Here is a 25,357-nt window from a genome sequence, read left to right as displayed (position 1 = left end):
AAAGGTCTGGAGTAACATTCCTGAACAGGCTGAACATTAAAAAGAAAACCACATTCACATTTAAATGAAACCCACCTTTCAGGGGCTGGGGGCGGGGAAAACCAACCCCCATTGTCCCCTATTGGTTGGAGGGCTCCCCAACCACGCCCCCTCAGATGGTGACGACATTGTATGGACCCCGCCCCCCGTGTGTTGGCGCATGTGCAGTGTAGGTCCCGCGGCCGGACAATGACAGTGTTACTGAGTGTGGGAGAGGAATGGCGCCGGCGGCTGAAGGAACAAGAACAGGAGCCGCTGGAAAAGCTGAGCAGGTCCGGCAGCTCGTGTCGGGAGAAATGTGAGGACGGGTTTCGGGTCCCGGTGATCCTCCTTCAGGACAGGACCAGGTTTCAGAAACATCCCGGGGAGGTCGCCAGGCCCGAGCGCCAAGACCTGGCTCCTGCCCCCGGGGAGAGGAGACAGTGAGACAGGGTAGGATTGGGAACCGCGGGAGGAGGGAGACTGGGGAGTTTATAAACTCCGAGGGGGAGGACTGAGGCCTCCAATAGAAGCCCCACAGGCCCCAGTGTTTACTTCACCGGCGAAGGAGCTCTCGGGTTACCCGGGCAACCGGCCGCCATCTTTGTGAGGGTCAGGCGCGTGTTGTCCTGGGACGGGGTTGTTGGATTGTTGTATAATATTGATCTCCTCTGTACTTTTAATCTTAAATATTTTTAAAATGTACACTGGCTTCAATTTATGAATTCTAAGTACAGAAGCAAACTATAAACATCTCCTTACATGGATCCCAACATGTGCATAGGAGCCAAGACTGCCTCAAGATTTACTGAGGTGCTGAATCAATAGCTCTTTCTCTTTTGATTAATGAAGGTGGTGCCCAGCAGACTCCTGCTCACAGCCTGTTCTGTCAGCCTTTATGGGAAAGATAGGATAGCAAAACATCTCTATGACTCTATAATTGCTGAGATTTGCTTTACAACCTTTCTTAAACCAGGCTGCAATGTTTGCAGTTCTCTAGTTTTCTGGCACCTCCAAGTCTGTGGAAGACTGATAAATTATGGCTTCCACAATTTCTGTTGTCCCTTCCTTCAAGATTGTTGGATGCATTTCATCAGTGCCTTGTCAAACTTTAAGTACCAAATGCTTAGCGAAGACTTCTTTCATGTTAATTTTGTACTCTTGGCAGGTCATGTTGCGGCTGTGCAGAACATTGGTTAGGCCACTGTTGGAATATTGCGTGCAATTCTGGTCTCCTTCCAACGAAAAGATGTTGTGAAACTTGAACTGGTTCAGAAACGATTTACAAGGATGTCACCAGGGTTGGAGGATTTGAGCTATAGGGAGAGGCTGAACAGACTGGAGCTGTTTTCCCTGGAGCGTTGGAGCCTGAGGGGTAACCTTATAGAGGTTGCAAATTTATGAGGGGTATGTATAGCATAAATAGACAAAGTCTTTTCCCTGGGTTCGGGTCTGTTTCCATGCTGTACATCTCTATGACTCTGTTGGTTGCATCTGTAAGATCCTGAATCAGCACCTTGAGGAGAATTAGAGTGGAGTGAGAACAGAGGAGGGAGAGAGTGTGGGATGGTGCCTTCAATTTTGTGGAATAACAAAAGAAAAGTATATTCCGCAGAAAGTAGAATTGCTTGTTCAGAGTTGTTACCCTGCACTGAGTGTAATGACTTTTGTAATCTCTTTTTACAGAGTATTTGAAGATCTGAAGACAGAAATTTCAAAATCGACAGATGAAGGCCTTATGCCCGAAGCATTGACTCTTCTGCTCCTCGGATGCTGCCTGACCTACAGTGTTTTTCCAGCATCTCACTTTTGAAGTCTTGACTCTCCAGCATCTGCAGTCCTCACTTTCACATCAATGTCTGACAGTGACACTGGGACATTGGGACTGCAACGATTTTTGACTGTGATTCTGTGAGAAGGAGCAAAGCGTTTGCTTCCTGCTCGAGTGCATTTTTAGAATCAGTCGGACTGGATGAGAGACCCTACGTTGCAGCGCAGTGAGTATGGAGCCTGAAGCAGTTATACGGCCTGGAAAGAGGAATTCACGGCAGGGTGGGGCTGTACCCACGTTTGTGTGCGGCTGAATCTTCGGCCATGGAGAAACCTGAGGAATCCCGCCCTGTGAAGAAACCGTGGAAGTGTGGCGACTGTGGGAAAGGCTTCTGTGCCCCGTCTGCTCTGGAGACTCATCGGCGCAGTCACACCGGGGAGAGGCCCTTCAGCTGCCCCGAGTGCCGGAAGGGCTTTACCCAGGCATCCGCCCTGCAGACCCACCGGCGGGTCCACACGGGGGAGAGGCCTTTCAGCTGCCCCGAGTGTGGGAAGGTCTTCAGCAATTCCTTCGCCCTGCTGAGGCACCAGCGAATCCACAAGGGGGAGAGGCTACTCTCCTGCCCCGAGTGCGGGAAGGCCTTCAGTGATTCCTCTCACCTGCTGACCCATCGGCGGGTCCACACAGGGGAGAGGCCCTTCAGCTGCTCCGAATGCAGGAAGGCCTTTACCCAGGCCTCTGCCCTGCTGATCCATCAGCGGCTCCACACAGGGGAGCGGCCCTTCAGCTGCCCAGAGTGCGGTAAAGGCTTCAGCGATTCCTCCACCCTGCAGACCCACCAGCGGGTCCACACGGGGGAGAGGCCCTTCAGCTGCTGTGAATGCGGGAAGTGCTTTACCCAGGCCTCTGCCCGGCTGAGACACCAGCGGTCCCACACCGGGGAGAGGCCCTTCAGGTGCCCCGAGTGTGGGAAGGGCTTTGCCCGGGCCTCCAACCTCCAGACCCACCAGCGGATCCACACGGGGAAGAGGCCCTTTAGTTGTCCCGAGTGTGGGAAGTGCTTTACCCAGGCCATCGCACTTCAGAAACAGCAGCAGGTCCACATAGGGGACAGGCCCTTCAGTTGTCCCGGGTGCAGTAAGGTGTTCACCTGCTCCTCCCACCTGCAGAGGCACCAGCAAGTTCACGTACAATAGCAGGGGCATTGAAGGAGTGACGGCTGAGTGCCATTATTGACTGGCGTATTAACCCAGTTCTGGGGCCTCCTGGGTTCGAATCCTGCCGTGGCAGATGGTGAAATTGGAATTCAGTCAGTAATCTGGAGTTCCAAGTCTAACGATGAAGCCAATTTTGGGGGCGGAGTTGTGGGGGTGGGGGGTGGTGTTGGGGTGAGAAAACCCCATCTGATTCACTCACGCCATTTTTCGGGAAGGAAACTGCCGTTGTGGGAAAGGATTCACTCAGTCGTCCCAGCTGCATCCTTTACCCTGTCTGGCCTATGGTTGACTCCACACTGCACCCATGCCCCCCCTCCGTGCCCCCCGCCCCCTTTCTCTCTCCCATTGGGCCCCTCCCATTCCCTTTTTGCTGGGGCGGCGGGAATCTGAAGCTGTAACAAAGTTGGGTCACAATAAAGGGTCACCTGAACTTCCCGCCAGGCTCAGACTCTCATTGATGGCTTTGAGCTTCAAATGGTTTTTGTTTTAAACCTGTTGATTTCTTTCAGCCTCCTGCACGAAGTTTCCAATATCGTGTATCAGATGGAACAGTGAATGAGTAGCTCGTATCGTTGGAAATTGCAGATATTTCAGGAGTGCAGGTACTGTGTTGTTTTATGGGCATTGTAAAGTTTCCTGGCAGCACCAGGAGGTGGGGGCTGTGTTCATTCGAAATGATGGGCAGTTGCTGGTGTTGGACTGAGGTGGAGAAAGTTAAAATCGACACCACTCCAGGTTAGAGTCCCAACAGATTTATTTGGAAGCGCTAGCTTTTAGAGCGCTGCTCCTTCATCGGGTAGGTGTTGAGCAGGATCATAAGACATAGAATTTATCGCAAAACATTACAGTGTCATGCAGTTGATCAGATTTCCTGAACAAGTCCAGTTGCAATTCAGTCTTTCATCTTTTCGAATGGGTTGCAGGTTTCGGTTCATTAACATGGATATCCCAGAACTACCTTTAAGTCACATTCTCCCGATGACTTAAGATTTTGTAAAAATAGGTGACATCTCAGCTCAGACAAAGCAAGAAAGGTGTGAGGTTCAAGTCTGTCTGTATCGCAGTCCTGAGTCACACATGTTCTATTTCCAAAGTAGGAATTTATAAAATATTACATAGATTGACTGCCTGCAGATTGTATTTTGCTCAAAAAGCACAATGTATCTGCAAATGCAAATTCACTGCATAGGTTTGTGTGTGTATGTGTGTGGGCATGAGAGAGAGAGATGGAGTGTTTGCATGTGCATGCTTGATAAAGTGTGTCGATGCAGTGGAGTATAAGCCTGTGAGAGGGTGTGTGCATGGATCTGAGTGTGGGAGGTGTGTGTGAGAGAGGGTCTGTGTGACTGGGTGTGTATGTATGGGAGTGAGAGACAGTGTTAAGTGTAGTGTGGTCACCCAAGGTCCCGGTTGAGACCGTCCTCGTGGGTTCCAAACTTGGCTATCGGCCTCTGCTTGGCCAGTAGAAACAATTCAGCAGTTACTGGGTGACATGGTGGCTCAGTGGTTAGCAGTGCTGCCTCGCAGCACCAGGGCTCCGGGTTCAATTCCCACCTCGGGCAACTGTCTATGTGGAGTTGGCACCTTCTCCTCATGGGTTTCCTCTGGGTGCTCCAGTTTCCTCCCACAATCCAAAAGATGTGCAGGTCATGCTAAATTCCACATAGTGTTGGGTGCATTAGTCAGGGGTAAATTTAAGGTAGGTGAACAGGTCTGGGTGGGTTACTCTTTGGAGGGTCAATGTGAACATTTTGGGCCAAAGGGCCTGTTTCCATACTGTAGAGAATCGAATCTAATCTACACACACATATTGGAGAGGGCAGGGTGAGACTTGTCTTTCACTTTGCAGAAGGTGGGAGGTCCTGGATGCTGTGATTCAGCGTAAACACATGCTGGAAGACCTTTGGCTCAGAGAGATGGAGTTGGAAGCCAGGCTGCAGACACATCACTGGGAAAGTTAACCGGACACTTTATTCCAGGAGATGGTCATTCCCCTCTGGACAGATCCTTCTGATTAGATCAGTGGACAGGGTCAGAAGGGTGTGAGTGTGAATCACACAGGTAAAGGGGATCTGAGATTGGGAGGCAGGAGGAGGAGCTAACTGGCTGTGTGGTGGGGCGGGGCACTGGGGGTAAGGGCAGAATATTGACAGGTGATTGTCGTCTTTCTCTGAAGTTAGCAGCAGGAGGCCAGATGGCATTGGTGTCTGTCTGGCACCAGGTTCAGGAACCGACGTGCTCAGGACAGGAGAAGTGGGAAAGGGAGGCTGCAGTGGGTGTGGTCCACAAATCTCAGGAGGGCAGAGCCTTTGCTGAGGACGCATGAGAAGTCAGAAGCTAAAAAGATAAAGCAGAACATCAAAGCTCTGGGTGGCATGGTGGCACAGTGGTCAGTACTGCTGCCTCACAGTGCTGGGTTTGATTCCAGCCTCAGGCGACTTTGGCACATTGTCCCCCTTGTGTCTGCGTGGGTTCCTCCCACAGTCCAAAGATCTGCAGTTTAGGGTGGATCAGCTGTGCTGAAGTGTCCACGGATATGCATTTTCAGGTGCGTAAGCCATGGGGAACTCCAGGGCTGTATGGTAAGTGGGTTGGTCTGGTGGGATGCTATTTGGAAGGTCAGTGTGAGGTAAATGGGCTGAATGGCCTGCAGGGATTATGTGATTCTACTGCTTTAGCCATTTGTATATTGAGAAATGATTACTGTGGTGCTGGGGAAGGTGGGATTTGTTGTGTCACTGCCCTCTGTCCATTCTCTTTCTGTCCCCCTGTCCATTTTCTCTCTCTTGACACCCACCCTCAGCTCCATCCCCCCCCCTCCCCCTCCCCCCCAACCATTCTCTTTCCCCACCACCTGTTATTTCTCCTGCCTCCATCCCTCTTTGATCGCTGTATCAAGTCCTTCTAAGAGGAGAGAGACAGATGGTGATGACTCTACCTGGGAGATGGGGGTGCACGAGAAATGGCTGATCTTTAACGTTGAGAATAGCTACTCAGAAACAACATTAAAGCATGTTCAATTCTATTTTTAAAAAAAGCTGCAGGCATCTTTCTGAAACTTGCGTTGAAATATGTGCAATTTGGCCACAGTTGAGGACAGGCTGTAAGGGGTGAGTTGCCTATTCTAATATTGTGAAATTGGTTCCATGTAGAAATAGTCATGGAGCATGGAATGGAACAGTTTGGTCCGTGCCGACCAGATATCCTAAATTAATCTATTCCTATTTGCCAACATTTGGCCCAAACGCCTTTAAACCTTCCTATTCGTACACCCATCCAGATGCCTTTTAAAAGTTGTAATTGTACCAGCCTCCACTCCGGCAGTTCATTCAATACATTTACCATCCTCTGCGTGAAACAAGTTACCCCTTAGGTCCGTTTTAAACCTTTCCCCACTCACCCTAAACTAATGTCCTCTCGTTCTGGCATTTTGTCCCTCATCTTTCCCCACTCAACCTAAACCTATGCCCTCCAGTTTGTGGCTCCCCTAACCGAGGGAAAAGAAACACACAAGCTGAGCAGCCAGCCAAAATGCAAAAGGAATACAATGTCGAGCCACAGGGGTGGAGGGGGGAAGGAAATTGTGGTTCAACTTTTTTTTCCTCCGATTGCTATTTGGACACTTCAAATCTGTCAGGAACGTAAGCATTTCTGAAGTGCATAATGCGCATGCCCCTCGGTGTCAGCAAGAACAGCGCATGTCCGCTGGTGTCAGCAAAAGACTGTGCATGCTCCTGGTTGTACGCACAAACGACTCATGACCTACTTTTGATGGACCAATAGGGAACTCGGGAGGACCGGAAGGAATCTTGTCCTCCTGCCAATCAGAGCACCAGTATTGTCTGAATGCGGAAGTTGAACAATGAGCTTCTGAAGCAGCACCTGCTGCTGTTCCTGTCTCTCTAAATGAAGATTGAGCTTTACCCAAACTGCAACTTTCTTCCTCTGTCCAACAACTGTGAGGACGGCACTCTCTTTTGTCGCCATCTGTTCCACTTTTTTTTCATTCTGTCGTTCAATTGTTGACTTGCAACAACTGAAAGGAATGGGAGTGAATTCAGGGTGGGGACAGTGTAGAAATATTGGTCGACAGTGTGGTGCTGGAAAAGCATAGCAGGTCAGGCAGCATCCGAGGAGCAGGAAAATCGACGTTTCGGGCAAAAGTCCTTCATCAGGAATTTTCCTGCTCCTCGGATGCTGCCTGACCTGCGTGCTTTTCCAGCACCACACTCTCGACTTTATTCTCCGGCATCTGCAGTACTCACTTGTCTAGAAATGTTGGTCCAGATCTGTGTCTCAATTGGCAAACACATGACAAATGCATGACTGCAATGTGATAATATAGCCTTTGCTGTGGGAAAACAAAAGCAGAAAGGAGGTGCATTGTTTTAATGGTGATATGTTGGGATATGGAGAAAGTGAGGAGTGCAGATGCTGGAGATCAGAGTTGACAAGTGTGGCCCTGGAAAAGAACAGCAGGTCAGACAGCATCCAAGGACCAGGAGAGTTGACGTTTTGGACACGAGCCGTTCATCGGGAATGTTATGTGGATGTACAAAGAGGTTTCAGTGTCTTTCTACACCAGTCAATACCCATTGTCAGACAGGTGCACTAAGCAGTCAGCAGAGCAAGTGGTGTATTAGCAAAAGGAATTGAGTTCAGAAATGGGGTGGGGCCTTCCTGTGGTTAGGGGGTCATTGAATATATTCAAAGCTGAGTTCATCTGATTTTTGAACAACAATGAAGTGGATGGTTATGAGGGAACAGAAAAAATGGTTTTAAGAACGGTTATAGAATCGCACAGCACAGAAACAGATACTTGATTTCATGCTGACTGTATTCATAAACTAAACCAGTCCTACCATATTTGGCCTATATATCTCTGAGCCCTTCCTATTCATAAGAGCAGAAATTAAGCCATTCAGCCCACTGGGTCTGCCCATACCATTCAATCGCGGCTGAGAAGTGTCTCAGCCCCATTCTCCTGTTTTCTCCCTGTAACCCTCGATCCCCTTGATACTCAAGAACTGTTTCTGTCTCAGTGTTAAATATCCTCAGTTACCTGGCCTCCACAGCCTTCTGTGGCAATGAATTCCATCAGTTCACCACTCTCTGGCTAAAGAAATTTCTCCTAATCTCCGTTCTGAAAGGTCTTCCCTTTACTCTAAGGCTCTGCCCTCAGCTGCTGGTCTCTCCTTCCAATGGGAACATCTTCCCAACATCAACTCTGTCCAGGCCATTGAGTCTTCTGTTTGTTTCAATTAGATTCCCCTGAGTGGGGCCCTGTTAATCAGCATGAACCAGACCCTTCAGGATGAGGTACAGCAGGGATTAGGTTCAACAAAGTGAGAATGGAGGGAGAGTGTGTGGGATGGAGATTTTGAGCTTCTAGGGAATAAGAAGTACAGAGAGTTCGCTATAAATTAGAATTGATTGGATGGGGCAATGGGCCAGGGAGTGGCAGATGGAGATTAATTTAGGGAAATGTGATGTTTGCATTTCGGTAAGACAATCCAGACAGGACAGTTAAGGGAGTATTTCAGAACAAAGAGACCTTGGAGTGCAGGTTCATTGTTCCTTGAAAGTGCAGTCTCAGGTAGCCAGAATAGTGAAGAAGGCATTTTGTATGCTTTCCTTTATTAGTCAGAGCATTGAGTATCGGAGTTGGGAGGTCATGTTGTGGCTGTACAGGACATTGGTGAGGCCATTTTTAAAATACTGCATTCAATTCTGGTCTTCCTGCTACAGGAAAGATGGTGTGAAACTTTGAAAGGGGTCAGAAAAGACTTGAAAGGCTGTTACCAGAGTTGGAGGGTTTGATCTACAGAGAGAGGCTGAATCGGTCAGGGATATTTTCCTAGAGCATCGGACGCTCCGGGATGACCTTATAAATACTTATAAGGGGCATGGATAGGGTGAATGCAAAAGTAGAGAGCATATGTTTGAGGTGAGAGGGGAATGATTTAAAAGGGACATGAAGGGCAAATTGTTTCATGCAGAAGGTGGTGCATGTATTGAATGAGCTGTCATAGGAAGGGGTGGAGCCTGATATAATTACAGCATTTAAAAGGCATCTGGATGGGTACAAGAATAGGAAAGGTTTAGAGGGATATGGGCCAAATGCTGGTAAATGGGACTAGATTAAGTTAGGATATCTGGGCAGCACATACGAGTTGGACTGAAGGGTCTGTTTCTGTGCTGTATGACTCTCTGGGTCTTTGGTGAAACCAGAAGTGTCATTGTGAAGACTGGACTTTCAGAGCAGCCTTCAAAGATGTTTTGTCCTTACTGGGAACAGAAGATGTTACAATGAAATCTTTCATTTATGAGACAGCACCTGAGTGAGTGAGTACATCCGAGATTTTGGTGGAAAGTGGGATTTCATTGCACTGTGGGGATGAAACCGTACCCTATCCAGTCATTTCTGCTGGTGGGTGAGACCACTCCTCAAGATTAGTTGGAGTAGATTTAGGATAGAGAGAAGGAAGAACTGCTTTTCCCAGAGAATAGTGAATCTATGCTTCTCTGCCCAAGGAAGCAATAGAGGCAGCTTAATTAAGTTTATTCAGGACACAGTTAGATGGGTTTTTGCATGGTAAAGGTATTAAGGGTAGTTGGGACAATGCAGGGAGGAGAAGCTGAGACAATGGAGAGATCAGTCATGATCTAAATGAATGGCGAATCAGGCTCGATGGGCCAAATGACCTACTCCTGCTTCTATTACTATGAAACTCTAACCCTTCATTTCCCATGGCTAACCCACCTAACCTGCACATCTCTGGACACTATGGGCAATTTAGCATGGACAATCCGAATCAAGGCCAGTGAGCAATACAGTGATGTGAAAAATGAACATCCGAGAACGACAGAAAGACATGGAGAGTAAATGTACCAGCAATCAAAACTGGATTCGAAAGATCATAAAAATTGAAACTAAAAATGGTATGTCTGAATGTGTGCTGCATTGGAGCAAAAGCGAATGAATTGACTGCACACATTGAAGTGAATAATTAAAATATGGGACTCCTTACAGAGATATGGCTCCAGGATGACAAGGATTGGATCCTCAATATTGAGGAGGTGATCAAATGGAAAGTAAGATCAAGGTAGAGGGTTAGCACAGGTCATCAAAGAACTGATCACAGGGGAATCTGGTGTCAGCTCTGATTTCGGGTCCTGATTTCTCACCCCTCCTGGATTTCTGCTGTGATGCTTTGACCCCCCCTTTTTTTTTACACCTTCTGGAACAATAAGTCAATCCAGACCCACAATCTCCCAGCCTGTTAACCATCCAGACACCGAGTGTAGTCATAGCAGGGAATAAAACAAGAAATGTGAACCAAAATTAGAAATAAGTAGGTGCTTGTGCTTAATATTGTTCAATAGGAAGGAAACCAGAAATACTATTCTCCCAGGATTTCTACAGTGCCTTATTTGAGGAATTCCCACACTGTTACATCGAGCTATTAGTACCCACTATGATTTACAACAATATTTATACCAACAGGAAAAAAAGTATCTTGTCAAATTGACATAGGGGTATACAGCATGGAAACAGACTTTTTCTCTCTCTCATGCACACATGCACAAGTCCATGGGGGTGAATTTGTGTTTGCCAAATGATATTTACATATGCATTCTATTTTCCTCAAAAAATGCACAATCTGCAGGCAGTTAATACATGTAATATTTTGTAAATTTCACTTTGGAAATAGAACCAGTCTGACTCTAGACTGGGATACAGACAGATTCTGACCTCACACCTTTAATGCATTGTTTGAGCTGAGGTGTCTCCTTTTGTTATAAAGCCTTAGTTATCCTGAGAAGGTGCCTTACAGGAAGTTCTGGGATTTACATATTAATGATATCTGCAATCCATTGTAAAAGATGAAAGATTTAACGATTCAGGTTTGTTCAATATATCATTTTAATGCCAGGACACTGTAATGCTTTTCCAGAAATTCTGTGTCTTGTGATCCTACACTTCACAACCACCTGATGAAGGAGCAGCGCTCCAAATGCTAGTGCTTCCAGATAAACCCATTGGACGATAACCTGGTGTTGTGATTTTTAACTTTTTGTCCAGGTAAGGTTTGATTGGCCAGGTCAAATTACCCATAGTGCTCAGGGATGTGCAAGGTATGTGTTCAAATTGCTGCATGAGGCAATACGACTTCTAGTTTATGGCTATACCAAGGATCCAATTACAAAAGGACAACTCGGTGCTGACAAATAGTAAAGAACGTGGGGGTGAGGGGGGCGCGGGGAGAAGTGTGTGTGCTTTGACCTTGAGCTGTTTTTTTAAAAAAAAGATACTTTTTCTACACCTTTTTGCTGGGCGGATCTGAAGCTATAACAAAGTTGGGTCGCAATAAAAGTTACCTGAACTTACTGCTGGACTCAGACTCTCATTGAAAGCTTTCAGCTCCAAGAGGTTTTTGTTTAAAAGCTGATCATTTCTTTCAGCCTCCTGCGCTAAATTTCCAATGTCGTGTATCAGATGGAGCAGTGAATGAGTAGCTAGTATCATTAGAAATTGTAAATTTTTTAGGAATGCAGGCACTGCGTTGTTTTATCAGCATTGTAAAGTTTCGTGGCGGAAGTGTGGGCTGTGTTCACCAGAAACGTTTTGGAGGTGTCAGTGTTTGGACTGGTGTGCACAAAGTTAAAATCTCACAACACCAGGTTAGAGTCCAACAGGTTTATTTGGAAGCACTAGCTTTCAGAGTGCTGCTCCTTCAACAGGTAGCTGTGGAACAGGATCAGAAGACACAGATTTTATAGCAAAAGATCACAGTGTCATGCAACTGATAGGATATATTGAACAAACCTAGATTGCTGTTAAGTCTTCCATCTTTTAGAATGGTTTGCAGGTTTATGTTCATTAATATGTAAATCCCAGAACTACTTTTAGTTCATGTTCTCAAGATGACTTAAGGTTTTATAAAAATAGGTGACATCTCAGTTCAGACAATGCATGAAAGGTGAGAGGTTCGGTCTGTCTGTATCCCAATCTTGAATCAGACTGGTTCTATTTCCAAAGTATGAGTTGATAAAATATTACATGGATTGATTGCCTCCATTAACTGCCTGCCGATTTTTCCACAAAAAGCACACACTGAATCTATCTGCAAATATAATACTGCAAATGCAAATTCATCCCATGGACTTGTATGTATGTGCATGCATGAGAGAGTAGTGAGTGTGTGTTTTTGCATGTGTGATGGAGTATGAGGGTATCTGCAGTGGTGGATTTGTGTGTGTCTGAGAGAGACCATGTGTATGAGAGAGGGTCTGCGTGAGTGTGAGAGAGTGTAGGGTGTAGTGGGGTCACCCAAGGTTCTCCTCGTGGGTTCTGAACTTGACCATCAACCTCTGCTCAGCCACTGGAAACAGTTAAGCAGTGACACAACACACATCGGATTGGACAGAGTGGCACTTGTCTTACAGAAGGTGGGAGGCTCTGGATGCTATCATCCAGGGTAAACACACGCTGGAGGACCTTCGGTTCAGATTCAGCTAGAGGCCAGGCTGCAGACACGGTGGTGGTGGGTGGGGGGAATCTTAACCAGACACTTTATTCTGGGAGACAGTCATTCCCCTCAGGACAGCCTTCTGATTGGGTCAGGGATTGTCTCCGTTCTCTGCAGTTCCCAGCTGGAGGCCAGATGACATTGGTGTCTGCCTGGTGCCAGGATTCAGGAACTGATAAGAAGAGGGAGAGAGAACGGATGGTGGTGACTCTACCTGGGAAATGGCTTATTTTTAAAATTAAGAATAGCTAAAATGATATATTCAGAAACATTATTAAAGTATGTTCAATTTTATAAGAAAGCTGCAGACATCTTTTGAAACTTGCATTGAAATATGTGCAGTTAGGCCACAGCTGAGGACAGGCTGTAATGGGTGAATGGCCTATTCCTAGTCTTGTGAAATTGGCTCAGACTATGTCAAAAAAGAATCATAGAATTGTAGAGCACAGAAACAAAGCCTTCGGTCCCAACTGACCAGATATCCTAAATTAACCTAGTCTCATTTGCCAGCACTTTGCCCTGTCAACCTTCCTGTTCATGTCCCCATCCAGATACCTTATATATGTTGTAATTGTACCACTTCCTCTGGCAGCTCATTCAATTTACGTACCACTCTCTGTGTGAAACAAGTTGCCCCATAGGACACTTTTAAGTTTTCCCCTCTCCCCCTAAACGACTTCTAGTTCTACTCCTGGACCTCTCCACCTCCGGAGAAATACCTTGTCTATTTACATTATCTATGCCCTTCATGATTTTATAAACCTCTATAAGGTTACCCCCTCAGTCTCCAATACTCCAGGGAAAACAGCTCCAGCCTTTTCAGTCTCTCTCTCTGTAGCTCCAAACCTAACAACATCCTTATAAGTAAGTCATTTCTGAATCCTTTCAAGTTTCACAACATTCTTCCCACTAAGTGATCAATAGGCTGTGAACAATTTATTTTTTTGTTGGGGTGTAAGAGAGGGCATTTCTTAAGACCAATTAACTTTCACACTTTTTCTTTCTAATCCGAGGTCACTCAAATCTTTCCCCACTTACCCTAAACCTATGCCCTCTCGTTTAGGACCCCCAACCCTGGGGAAAAGATATACAAAAGGTGAGCAGCCGAACAAATGCAAAAGGGCTAATAAGTCGAGCCACAGAGGGGAAAAGAAAGTGGCTCCAGCCTTTTTTTCTCCTATTGGCATTTGGACACTTCAAATCTGTCAGTAATCCCACCTCCCAGGATCTCCAGCGTCACTGTGGCAGCGAGCACTGCGCATGCTCCTCGGAGACAGCGAAAAAACTACACCAGCTGCTCGGTGTCCGCGCACACGGCTCGCGCCCTTCTTTTGATGGACCAACAGGAAGCACTGGACGACCGGAAGGAGACTGATCCTCCTGCCAATCAGAGCGCCCCTATTGTCTGAATGCGGAAGTTGGAACATGAGCTTCGGAAGTTGCTGTTGTTGCTCCTCTCTCTCTCTCAATAAAGATTGAACTTCACCCTAGATTGCAACCTCCTTCCTTTGTCCAACATCTGTGAGTACGGCACTCTCTTTTCTCACCCTATTTTCAATTTCTTTTCTAAATTCTGAGCTTCAGTTGTTGACTTGCAGCAACTGAAAGGAAATGGGGTGAATCGGGGTTTGGGGGAACAGACTCTGCAAACGTTGGTTCAGGTCTGTGGCTCCATTGGCAAACGCATTACCACAATGTGATGATTTTGCCTTTGCTGTGGAAGGAAAAGCAGAAAAAAGGCGCATTGTTTAAGTGGTGATATATTGGGATGTGGACAAAGTGAGGACTGCACATGCTGGAGATTAGAGTCGAAAAGTGTGGTACTGTAAAAGCACAGCAGGTCAGGCAGCATCCGAGGACCAGGATTGTTGGTGATTTGGACACGAGCCCTTCGTCAGGAATGATGTGTGGATGTACAAAGGGGCCTCAACATCCTTCCACACCAGTCATTGCCAGTTGTCAGACAGATGTAGCAAGCAATCAGCAAGGCAAGTGATATATTAGCAAGAGTTCAGAAGTTGGGATGGCTTTCTGCGATCAGGCAGCCATTGAATATATTCAAGCCTGAGTTCATCTGATTTCTGAACCACAAAAAAGTGGATGGTGATGGGGGAAGGCAAAAATAATGGTTTTAAGACCAGTACAGAACAGTTACAGAGTCATACAGCTCAGAAACAGACACTTCAGTCCAACTAGTCCATGCTGAATATATTCACAAACTAAACTAGTCCCATGTAGTTTGGCCCATATCCCTCTGAACCTTTCCTACTCATGTACTTATCCAAACGTCTTTTAAATGTTATTACTGTACCTATATCCACCACTTCCTTAGGACATTGATTCCACACACAAACCACTCTCTTTCAAGAAAAGGTGTTCCTCATGTCTTTTTAAAATCTTTCTCCTCTCTCCTTAAAAATTTGCTCCCTAATCTTGAAACCACCATCTGAAGGAAACAGCACCAGCCACTCACCTCATTGACACCCCTCTTGGTTTTATAAACTTCTCAACTTCCTGTGCTCCTGTGAAAAAAGTCTCAGCCTATCCACTTAGATGTAGGTATATTCATATCCAGTTATGATCTGTTCAGTGCTGGTGCATGCTCAAAAGACCAAATGGCCTACTCCTGCTCCCAATTCTCTCTCTCTGTGTCCAGGACAGCAAGAGACCATAAAACATAGGAGCAGGAATTAGACCATTCAGCCCATCAGGTCTGCTCATACCACACAACTCTGGTTGATAAGTTTCTCAACCTCATTCTCCCACTTCCTCCCTGTAACCCTTGATCCCCTTGATACTCAAGAACGTATCTATCACAGTCTTAAATACCCTCAGTGACCTAGCCTCCACAGCCTCATGTTGCAATACATTCCACGGATTCACCACTGTCTGGCTGAAAAGTTTCTCCTTATCTCCCTTCTAAAAGGTCTTCCCTTTTCTAGTCTCTTTCAGGTCTGGTCTCGCCCACCAATGGAAACATCTTCCCAATGCCCACTTTGTTTAGGCCTTTCAATGTTCTGTATGTTTCAATTATATCTCCCCTGAGTGAAAGTGTAGGCCTGTGTTATGGACTAAGCCAGACCACTGAAAACATTCTGAAGCAGGCAGCCCCAGACCATAACTTTGCAATTTGATTTGGTAAGTGCACAGTGAAAATTACCTGGAGTAAGTTAGCTTGGTTGACTACTAGATTTTAAAACAGACAAAAATTTATTCACAAAATTACACAATGAAACACAAAGATCAGAATAAAGAACCCCTACAGAACTCAACCTTGCCAACTAGACTCAGTTATGCTGTTCTGAATATACACAATAGTCCCAATAAGCCAACTCCCTTTGAAAACCAGTATAAATGGAACACATGCTTATAGGTTGAAGTTGAGAGGCGGAAAAGAGAGAGAGTTTCCACATAGCTCCCTGTTGAATTTCCAACCAGTTCAATACTGAACTAAAACTGCTCAGCTCACTCCCCTTTCTTTATACAGGTCACTTCTAAAACTTGACCAATTTGGCCTGAAGTCACACCTGTTTACATATAAACAAAAGGCCTTTCAAATTCCCTTTCATCTCTGTTCAAACCAGACTGATCAGCACCCAGCCGGTTTATTACCTCTGAAAAAAGTCATGGACAGAGTCTCCTTGAGCCAGAGAAAAGCTTTTAGTCAAAAAGGAACTAGCTTTGTGACACCTGTTAATCAGCATGAACCAGACCCTTCAGGATGAGGTACAGCAGGGATTAGGTTCAGCAAAGTGAGAATGGAGGGAGTGTGTGGGATGGAGATTTTCAGCTTCCAGAGAATAAGAGAGGAAAAAGAGTTTGCTGTAAATTAGAATTGAACGGATAGGCCAATGAACCGAGGAGTGGCAGATGGAGTTTAATTTAGAGAAATGTGAGGTGTTGCATTTTGGTCAAGCAATCCAGGCAGGACTGGCACAGTTAAGGGGAGTGTTACAGAACCGAGAGATCTTGGAGTGCAGGTTCATGGGTCCTTGAAAGTGAGTCTTAGGAGGTCATGGAGTGGCTGTACAGGACATTGGTTAGGCCACTTTTAGAATACTGTGTTCAGTTCTGGTGTCCCTGCTACAGGAAAGATGTTGTGAAACTTTGAAAGGGTTCAGAAAGGATTTTCAAGGCTGTTGCCAGAGTTGGAGTGTTTAAGACAGGAAGAGGCTAAATAGGCCAGTGAAAAGTTTCCGTGGAGCATTGGAGGTTGAGGGGTGACCTTATAGATGTTTATAAGGGGCAGGATAGGGTGAGTACCCAGGTTAGGGGAGCCCAAAACTGGCCGGCATATGTTTGCGGTGAGAGGGAATGATTTAAAAGGGACCTGAGGTGCAACATTTTCATAGAGGGTGATGGAGTCTGATACAATTACTACAAAATTTAAAAGGCATCTGGATGGGAATATGAAGTGGAAGGGTTTAGGGGGATATGGGCCAAATGCTGGCAAATGATTTAGGTTAATTTAGGATTTCTTGTTGGCACAGATGAGTTGGGTTGAAGGGTCTGTTTCTGTGCTGTATGACTCTAATCATCTTCGGTGAAAGCAAAAGTGTGGTTCTGAAGACTGGACTTTCAGAGCAGCTTTCAAAGATGTTTTGCCTTGACTGGGAACAGAAGAAGTTGGAAATTAAATCTTTTATTTGTGAGACAGCAACTGAATGAGTGAATACATCTTGGAAAGTGAGAATTCATTGAACTGTGGGGATGAAGCCCTACCCTATCCAGTCATTTCTGCTGGTAGATGAGACCCGGACTCAAGATTAGGGGGAGTAGATTTAGGACAGAGATGAGGAGGAACTGCTTTTCCTGGAGAGTAGTGAATCTATGGAATTTTCTGCCAAGGAATCAGGAGAGGCAGCTTCATTAAGTATATTCAAGACACAGTTGGATGGGTTTTTGCAATGGTGGGGGAATTAAGGGTAGTTGGGACAATGGAGGTAGGAGTAGCTGAGACGATGGATAGGTCAGCCATGAGCTGAATGAATAGCAGAGCAGGCTCAATGAGCCAATGGCCTACTCCTGCTTCTATTACTATGGAACTATAACCCTGCATTTCCCATGGCTAACTCACTGAACCTGCACATCCCTGGACACTTTGGGCAAGTTAGCCTGGTCAATCCAATTCAAGGCCAGTGAGCAATGTCGTGATCTGGAGAATTAACATCAGAGAATGATAGAAAGGGACAAGGAGAGTAAATATACCAGCAATCAAAACTGGATACTAAAGATCACAAAAATTGAAACTAAAACGGTGTGTCTGAATGTGTGCTGCATTGTAACAAAAGCGAATTAATTGACTACACATTTGAAGAGAAAAGTTATGATCTGTGACTCCTAACGGAGACATGACTTCAGAATGACAAGGATTGGATCCTGAAAATTGCGGGGGTAGTCAAATGGAAAGCAAGATAATGGGAGAGGTGTTAATGAAAGCACTGATCACAGGGTAATCTGGTGTCAGCTCGGATTTCAGGTCCTGGTTTCTCTGTCCTCTGTTGATTTTCCTGTTCCAACAGAGTTAAATGTGGGTCTGCTCTCAGCTCTGCTGGATTTCTCCTGAAGCTTTGACCCCCACCCCCACCCCTTTACACCTTCTGGAACAATAAAACATGCAGTTAATTGAGACCCAATCCACAATCTCCCAGTCTCTCAAACCAATCAGACACAAGAGTGTAGTCATAGCATGGAATCAAACAAGAAGAATGAAACAAAGTTAAATGTATATAGGTGCTCGTGCTTAATTAGATTAGATTCCTATAGTATGGAAACAGGCCCTTCCACCCAAAAAGTCCACATTGACCCTCCGAAGAGTAACCCACCCAGACCCATTCCCCTACATTTACCTAACGTGCACCTAACATGGGCAATTTAGCATGACCAATTCACATGACCTGCGCAACGTTGGACTGTGGGAGGAAACGGGAGCACTCGGTGGAAACCCACTCAGACCCGGGGAGAACGTGCAAACTCCACACAGAATCAAACCCAGGTCCCTAGTACTGTGAGGTAGCAGTACTAACCACTGAGCCACCATGCTGGCCCCAAATGTTTGTTCATTAGGAAGTAAACCAGAAATAGAGCTTTCCCAGTATTCTTATAGTGCCCTACTTGAGGAATACTCTCTCCCTTACATCTATTAGTACCCAGCTATGATTTACAACAATATTTACACCAATGTAAATAAAGCATCTGTTATCAAATAGACATAGAGATATACAGCATGGAAAGAGACTTTTTCTCTCCCTCATGCATGCATGCAAACACGTAACTGACAGGAAGTTCTAGGATTTACATATTATTGATACCTGCAACCCATTCTAAACGATGAAAGACTTAATCCAGGTCTGTTCAATATATCATTTCAGTGGCAGGACACTGTAATGTTTTTCCATGAATTCTGTGCCTTATGATCTTATTCTCCACAATCACCCGATGAAGGAGCAGCGCTGCTAACACCAGTCCTTCCAAATAAACGTGTTGGGTGTTTGATTTTTAACTTTGTCCAGGTTAGGTTGGATTGGCCAAGCTAAATTACCCGTAGTGCTTAGGGATGTGCATTAGTCAGGGCAATAGGGGGATGGGTGTAGGTGGGTTACCCTTCGGAGGGTCGGTATGGACTCCTTGGGCCGAGTGGCCTGCTTCCACACTCTGGGAATTCTCTGAAAGGAAGGGATTACTCTGTTGCAAATTACAGGGCAGCGCAGGCGCAGTGCGCGGAGCTGTTGTCGGCCTTTCCCCGCCCCCTCACTTCATCCATGACGTCATAACGCGGAAGTGGCCCTGTCCGTTTCAGAGTGAAACTCCCTCCCTCTGGGCAACTCTTCATCCTGGGAGGGAGTGGGGGGAAAATCTGTTCACTTGAAGCAACCGGAGTGATCCCAGGGAGGGGGCAGACTCTGCAAACTCAGGTATGTGTCTTAAATACCCGGGTGAGGAGGGACGGAGGGATGGGATGGGGCTGTTTTCCCTCCTGCGCCAGAGACTTAGGGGTGACCTCATAGACTTCTAGAAAAGCATGAGGGGCATGAATAGGGTAAATATACAAGGTCTTTTCCTTGGGATGGGGGAGTCCAGAACCGGAAGGTAATAGGTTTAAGGTAGGGGGAAGATTTAAAAGGGACCTAAGGGGCAACTTTTTCATGCAGAATGTGATGTGTGTAAGGAATGAGCTGCCAGAGGAAATGGTGGATGCTGATATCTGGATGGTTGTTTGATTAGGAAGGGTTCAGAGGGATATGGGCCAAGTACTGACAAATGGGACTAGATTGATTTTGGGTATCTGGTTGGCACGGAAGAGATTGACCGAAGGGTCTGTTTCTGTGCTGTGTATCTCTATGACTCTGGCTTTCTACGAACATATATACAGTTTCTGTCTGGTGTTGGTGTTAATGCTTTGATGTCTCCTTTCCCCCCACTTCCCAGGGACGTTAATGTGAGAACAGAGGGAGAGAGTGAGATGGTGCTTTCAATTTTGTGGAATAACTAAAGAAAAGAACGTTCCCCCAAAAGTAGAAATGCTTGTTCTGAACTTCCACCCTGGACTGACACTGATGACTTTTGTAATCTCTTTTTACAGAGTATTTGGCGATCTGAGGACGGAAGTTTCAAAATTAACAGATGAAGGGCTTATGCCTGAAATGTCGGCTTTCCTGCTCCTCGGATGCTGCCTGACCAGATGTGCTTTTCCAGCACTGCACTTTTCGGCACTGACTGTCCAGTAACTACAGTCCTCTCTTTGTTGTCAATGTCTGATAGTCATTCAATCCATTGAGACTGCAACAATTTTTGACTGTGATTCTGTGAGAAGGAGCAAAGCTTTTTGGTTCTTGTTTGAGTACGTTTTCAGCATCAGTGGGACTGGATAAAAGTCCCTACTATTGCAGCGCACTGAGTGTGGAGCCAGAAACAGTTGTACAGCCTGGAAAGAGGAATTATGGTAAGAGGGGCTCTAAACGCATTTGTGTATAGCTGAAGCTTCAGCCATGGAGAAACCTGAGGAATCCCACCCCGTGGAGGAATCATGGAAGTGTGGCGACTGTCGGAAAGGCTTCCGTGCTCCATCTGCCCTGGAGATTCACCGGCGCAGTCACACCGGAGAGAGGCCATTCATTTGCCCCAGGTGTGGGAAGGCCTTCAGCAATTCCTCCGCCCTACTGAGGCACCGATGGGTTCACACGGTGGAGAGGCCCTTCAGCTGCCCCGATTGCGGGAAGGACTTCAGCTATTCTTCTGACCTGAAGACCCACAGGCGGGTCCACACGGGGGTGAGGCCGTTCTCCTGCACTGTGTGTGGGAAGGCCTTCAGCACCTCCTCCACCCTACTGACCCACTGGCGGGTCCACACTGGGGAGAGACCATTCACTTGTTCCGAGTGCAGGAAGGGATTCTCTCAGGTGGGCAAGTTGCGGACGCACCAGCGGGTCCACACTGGGGAGAAGCCTTTCAGCTGCCCTGAGTGTGGGAAGGCCTTCAACGATTCCTCTGCCCTTCAGACCCACAACTGGGTCCACACACAGGAGAGGCCGTTCCCCTGCACAGATTGCGGCAAGATCTTCAGCAATTCCTCCACCCTGCTGAAGCACCAGCGGGTCCACACAGGGGAGAGGCCCTTCAGCTGCCCCGAGTGTGGGAAGGGCTTTACCCAGGCGTCGGTCCTGCTGATCCATCAGCGGATCCACACGGGGGAGAAGCCTTTCTGCTGCCCTGAGTGTGGGAAGGGATTCACTCAGATGGGCAACTTGCGCACGCACCAGCGGGTCCACACCGGGGAGAAGCCCTTCTTCTGTCCCAAGTGCGGGAATGCCTTCAGCGATTCCTCCACCCTACTGAAGCACCAGCGGGTCCACACTGGGAAGAGGCCATTCCCCTGCCCCGAGTGTGGGAAGGCCTTTAGCAATTCCTCTGACCTGCTGAAGCACCAGCGTGTCCACACAAGGGAGAGGCCCTTCAGCTGTCCCAAGTGTGGGAAGGCCTTCAGCGATTCCTCCGCCCTGGTGAAACATCGGCGGGTCCACACGGGGGAGAGGCCCTTCAGCTGTCCCGAATGTGGGAAGGGCTTCACCCGGGCAGCCACCCTGCGGAGGCACCAAGGAGTTCACGTGCCATCGCAGGGGGATTGAAGGAGCGACTGTCGAGTGCCATTATGGACTGGGCTATCAACTCAGTTCTGGAACTCCCGGGTTTGAATCCCACCGCAGCAGATAGCGGATTTGGAATTCGGTCAGAAATCTGGAGGTCAGAATCTAACAATGAAACCATTGGGCGGGGTGGGGGGGAAGCCCCATTCTGATTCAGTCACATCCTTTTTAGGGAAGGAAACTGCTGTTGTGGCGAAGGATTCACTCAGTCGTCCCAGCTGCATCCTTTCCCTGGTCTGGCCTACACGTGACTGAGACCTACAGCAGTGTAGTTGACTCCACCTGTTTCCCCCCACTTCTTTCCCTCCCGGCAGATGGGCAGGGAGAAACTTACTTGGAGAAAGGGTATGGGTTGAAATCGCTGAGTGAGGCAATACTTCTTCCGGGTTAAGGCTGTACAAAGGATCCAGTTACAAAGGGACAAGTTAGTGGTGACCAATAGGAAAGAAAGTGGTGTTGGGGGGGTGGTGGCGGAGGGGTGCTTTGACCTTGAACAGTTAAAAATCAGCTACGTTTTCAACACCTTTTTGCTGAGGTGATCTGGAGCTGTAACAAAGTTGGGTCGCAATAAAGGTAACCTGAACTTACTGCCAGGCTCAGACTTTGAAAGCTTTGAGCTCCAACAGGTTTTTGTTTTAAAGCTGCTCATTTCTTTCAGCCTCCTGTACTAAGTTTCCAATGCCATGTATCAGATGGAGCAGTGAATGAGTAGCTGGTATCATTAGAAATTGTAAAGTTTTCAGGAGTGTAGAGTGCGTTGTTTCATTGGCATTGTAAAGTTTACTGGCAGCACCGGGAGGTGTGGGCTGTGTTCACGAGATATGATGTGGAGATACCAGCATTGGACTGGGGTGGATAAAGTTAAAAATCACACAACACCAGGTTATAGTCCAACTGGTTTCTTTGGAAGCACTAACTTTCAGACCGCTGCTCCTTCATCAGGTAGCTGTGGAGCAGGATCATAAGACACATATTTTATAGCAAAAATCATAGTGTCATGCAACTAATAGGATATATTGAACAAAACTAGAGTGCTGTTAAGCCATTCATCTTTTAGAATGGGTTGCAGGTTTTAGTTCGTTAATACGTAAATCCCAGAACTACTTTTAAGTCATAGTCTTGAGATGACTTAAGGTTTATTTTTTTAAAAAGTGATATCTTAGCTCAGACAATGCATTACAGGTGTGAACTTCGAGTCTATCAGTATCCAAATCTTGAATCAGACTGGTTCTATTTCCAAAATAGGAATTTATAAAATATTACATGGATTGACTGGCTGCAGATTGTGTTTTTTTGAGCAAAATTGAATGTATCTGCAAATATAATTCTGCCAATACAAATTCACCCCATAGAGTTGTGCGTGCATGAGAGAGTGTGATTGTGTGCATGTCAGTTTGTGCATGCGAGTGTGCATAAGACTGTGTGAACATTTGGTAAAGTGTGAGTGTGATGGAGTATAAGTTAGTAAGTGTGTTCGGGGGGTGTGGGGGTGTGTGTACATGTATATGTCTGAGAGAGAGAGCGTGTGTATGAGAGAGGTATGAATAAAAGCGAGTGGTTGCGTTTTGCTAAAACAAGGGCAGGACTTGTACAGTTAATGGTAGGGCCCAGGTCATGTTGTAAAACAGAGACATGGGGGGAGTTAAGGTACATAGTTCTTTGAAAGTTGCATCACTGCTAGACAGGATGGTTAAGAAGGCACTCAGCAGCATTGCCTCCACTGTTCACACCATTGAGTTGGGACATCTTGTTGAGGTTGTACAGAATGTTGGTGAGACCACTTTCCGGGTACTGAGTACAGCTCTGGGTGACCCTGTAAGAGGAAGAATACTATTAGAGAGGGTTTGGTAAAGATTTACCAGGACTGGAGGGTTTCAGTTGCAAGGAGAGGCTGGGACTTTTTTCACTAGAACACAGGAGGTTGAGGGGTGCGCTCATTGAGACTTATAAAATCATGGAGTGGAGATAAGGTGAATAGAAAGGGTCTTAGTGTAGGGGAGCTCAAACTTGGGAGACATTTTTTTTAAGGTGTAAAGAGAGATGTAAAAGGAACCTGAGGAGCAACGTTTTGACAGAGGGTGGTTTACATGAGGAATGAACTTGCTGAGGAAGTGGTAGATGCAGGGACAGTTACAACGTTTAAATGACATTTGGATGGGTACATGAAACGAAAGGTTTAGAGGGATATGGGCCAAATACAGGCAAGTGGGACGAGTTCAGTTTGTGAATCAGTGGATGATTTGGACCAAAGGGTCTGTTTCTGTGCTATATATCTCTCTGAACCAGAAGTGATCTTATTGAAATCAGTAGAATTCTGAAAGGGGCTTGACAGGATAGATGCAGATAAAATGTACCTTTGTTGGGGAGGGTCACAGAATCCTGACAATGTGAAAGTAGGCCATTTGGCCCATCTATTCCACATTGGCCCTCCATATTGCTACCCATCCATACACACCCCCTTACTCCATATTTTCCATGGCTAATCCACCCTAACCTGCACATCTCTGGGCACTGTGGGTAATTTAGCACTGCCAATGCACCCTAATCTATAATTTACCTTCTCAAGAATGTAATTTAAGTACAAAGCTTTTCTAAGAAAAATGTCAGTCTGACTGGACATTGGGACACAAATAGAATTCACACCTCTGTTCAAAAAGCTCTGCATTTCAATGGCATTTTTGAGAAGGTAATTAAAACCAAATTCTGGGATTAACAAACCAAAGAGCAGCAACCCATTCTAAAAAAAATGAAAGATTTAATCTAAAATTGTTTAATATATCACATTTCCATAATACTTGACTCCTTTGACTATAAATTCCGTGATCATGATCTCATTCTCCACAACCACCTGATGAAGGAGCGGTGCTCCAAAAGCTAGTGCTTCCAAATAAACGTGTTGGATTATAACCTGGTGTTGTGATTTTTAACTTTGTCCATGGAAACTCAGGAGTTGTGGGACTTGTAACAGTTGTCATTTTGTGATGTGTTCCAAGTGAAATTTATCCTCTGCTCAGGCACAGGTGAACAGTGTGTTCTTTGACTTTGTGGATGACCAGGCTAGCAGTTATTAAATGCTTCTGTTAACCAGCAGAAGCAAACTGTAGATCAGCAATCGTTACTCAATAGTCCTGGTAATCCTGTTGGGTCAACAGAGAGAGAGAGAGAGGGCGAAGATGTCACATCTAAAGTACATACAGAAAAGTTGTTTTGCTTGTTCAGTCAGTTGAGTTGGTTCTGCACTCAGATGAGAGTAGATACTGCTTTTAATGGATCATAATTAAACACTATGATGGAATACCTTAATTTCAAGGAATGCTGAAAGGGCAAATTGTACTGTAACCTTGAAGAGAACCTTGGATAACCCAACTGAGACATTTTTACTGATAGCTCCATAATCATTTTACTGCTGGATTTATTTTCAGGGCAAATAATTTCTGGCAGAAAATTTCTATCCTGGGAAGGCAGGGAAATTTAAAGAAAAGGCTGTTAAAAGCATTTTAACTGTGGCCCCACGAGCTCTCGTGGGACAGTGCATTTGCATAAACATTTCAGAGAAATTCTGTCTAACTGTTGGACTGAAAACAGTTTCCCCATTGAATGTTAAACAGCTATTGAGAACATTGCACATTATAAAGTGCGTTCTTGAGGAACGGAGGAGGATTGAACTTGCCAACG

At 46.1% G+C, this 25,357-nt stretch overlaps 1 protein-coding gene and 1 long non-coding RNA gene across 2 annotated transcripts; both read left to right on the top strand.

The window, feature by feature from the left end:
- On the top strand, window positions 1-25,348 carry LOC140460651 (uncharacterized). Its single transcript, XM_072555269.1, has 4 exons — window positions 1-471; window positions 1,187-1,425; window positions 1,705-2,848; window positions 20,592-25,348. Exons 3-4 carry the CDS (start codon window positions 2,113-2,115, stop codon window positions 21,662-21,664), a joined length of 1,809 nt encoding a protein of 602 aa, XP_072411370.1. The 5' UTR covers window positions 1-471; window positions 1,187-1,425; window positions 1,705-2,112; the 3' UTR covers window positions 21,665-25,348.
- On the top strand, window positions 6,124-11,397 carry LOC140460654 (uncharacterized). The gene is made up of 2 exons (XR_011954260.1): window positions 6,124-6,964; window positions 10,965-11,397. It is a non-coding gene; the product is annotated as an uncharacterized lncRNA (long non-coding RNA).
- Window positions 25,349-25,357: the final 9 nt, after the last annotated feature.

Source organism: Chiloscyllium punctatum, chromosome 36 (assembly GCF_047496795.1).
Source record: "Chiloscyllium punctatum isolate Juve2018m chromosome 36, sChiPun1.3, whole genome shotgun sequence".
NCBI classification, from domain to species: domain Eukaryota; kingdom Metazoa; phylum Chordata; class Chondrichthyes; order Orectolobiformes; family Hemiscylliidae; genus Chiloscyllium; species Chiloscyllium punctatum.
The sequence above is the reverse complement of the archived record's forward strand: the minus strand, read 5'-3'. Positions and strand labels throughout refer to the sequence as shown.

Coding starts and splice junctions, on each gene's coding strand:
- LOC140460651 (XM_072555269.1), top strand. CDS start 2,113: ATGGAGAAACCTGAGGAATCCCGCCCTGTGAAGAAACCGTGGAAGTGT. Junction 2,849..20,591: donor TTGTCCCGAGTGTGGGAAGT/GCTTTACCCAGG, acceptor ACTGTCGGAAAG/GCTTCCGTGCTCCATCTGCC.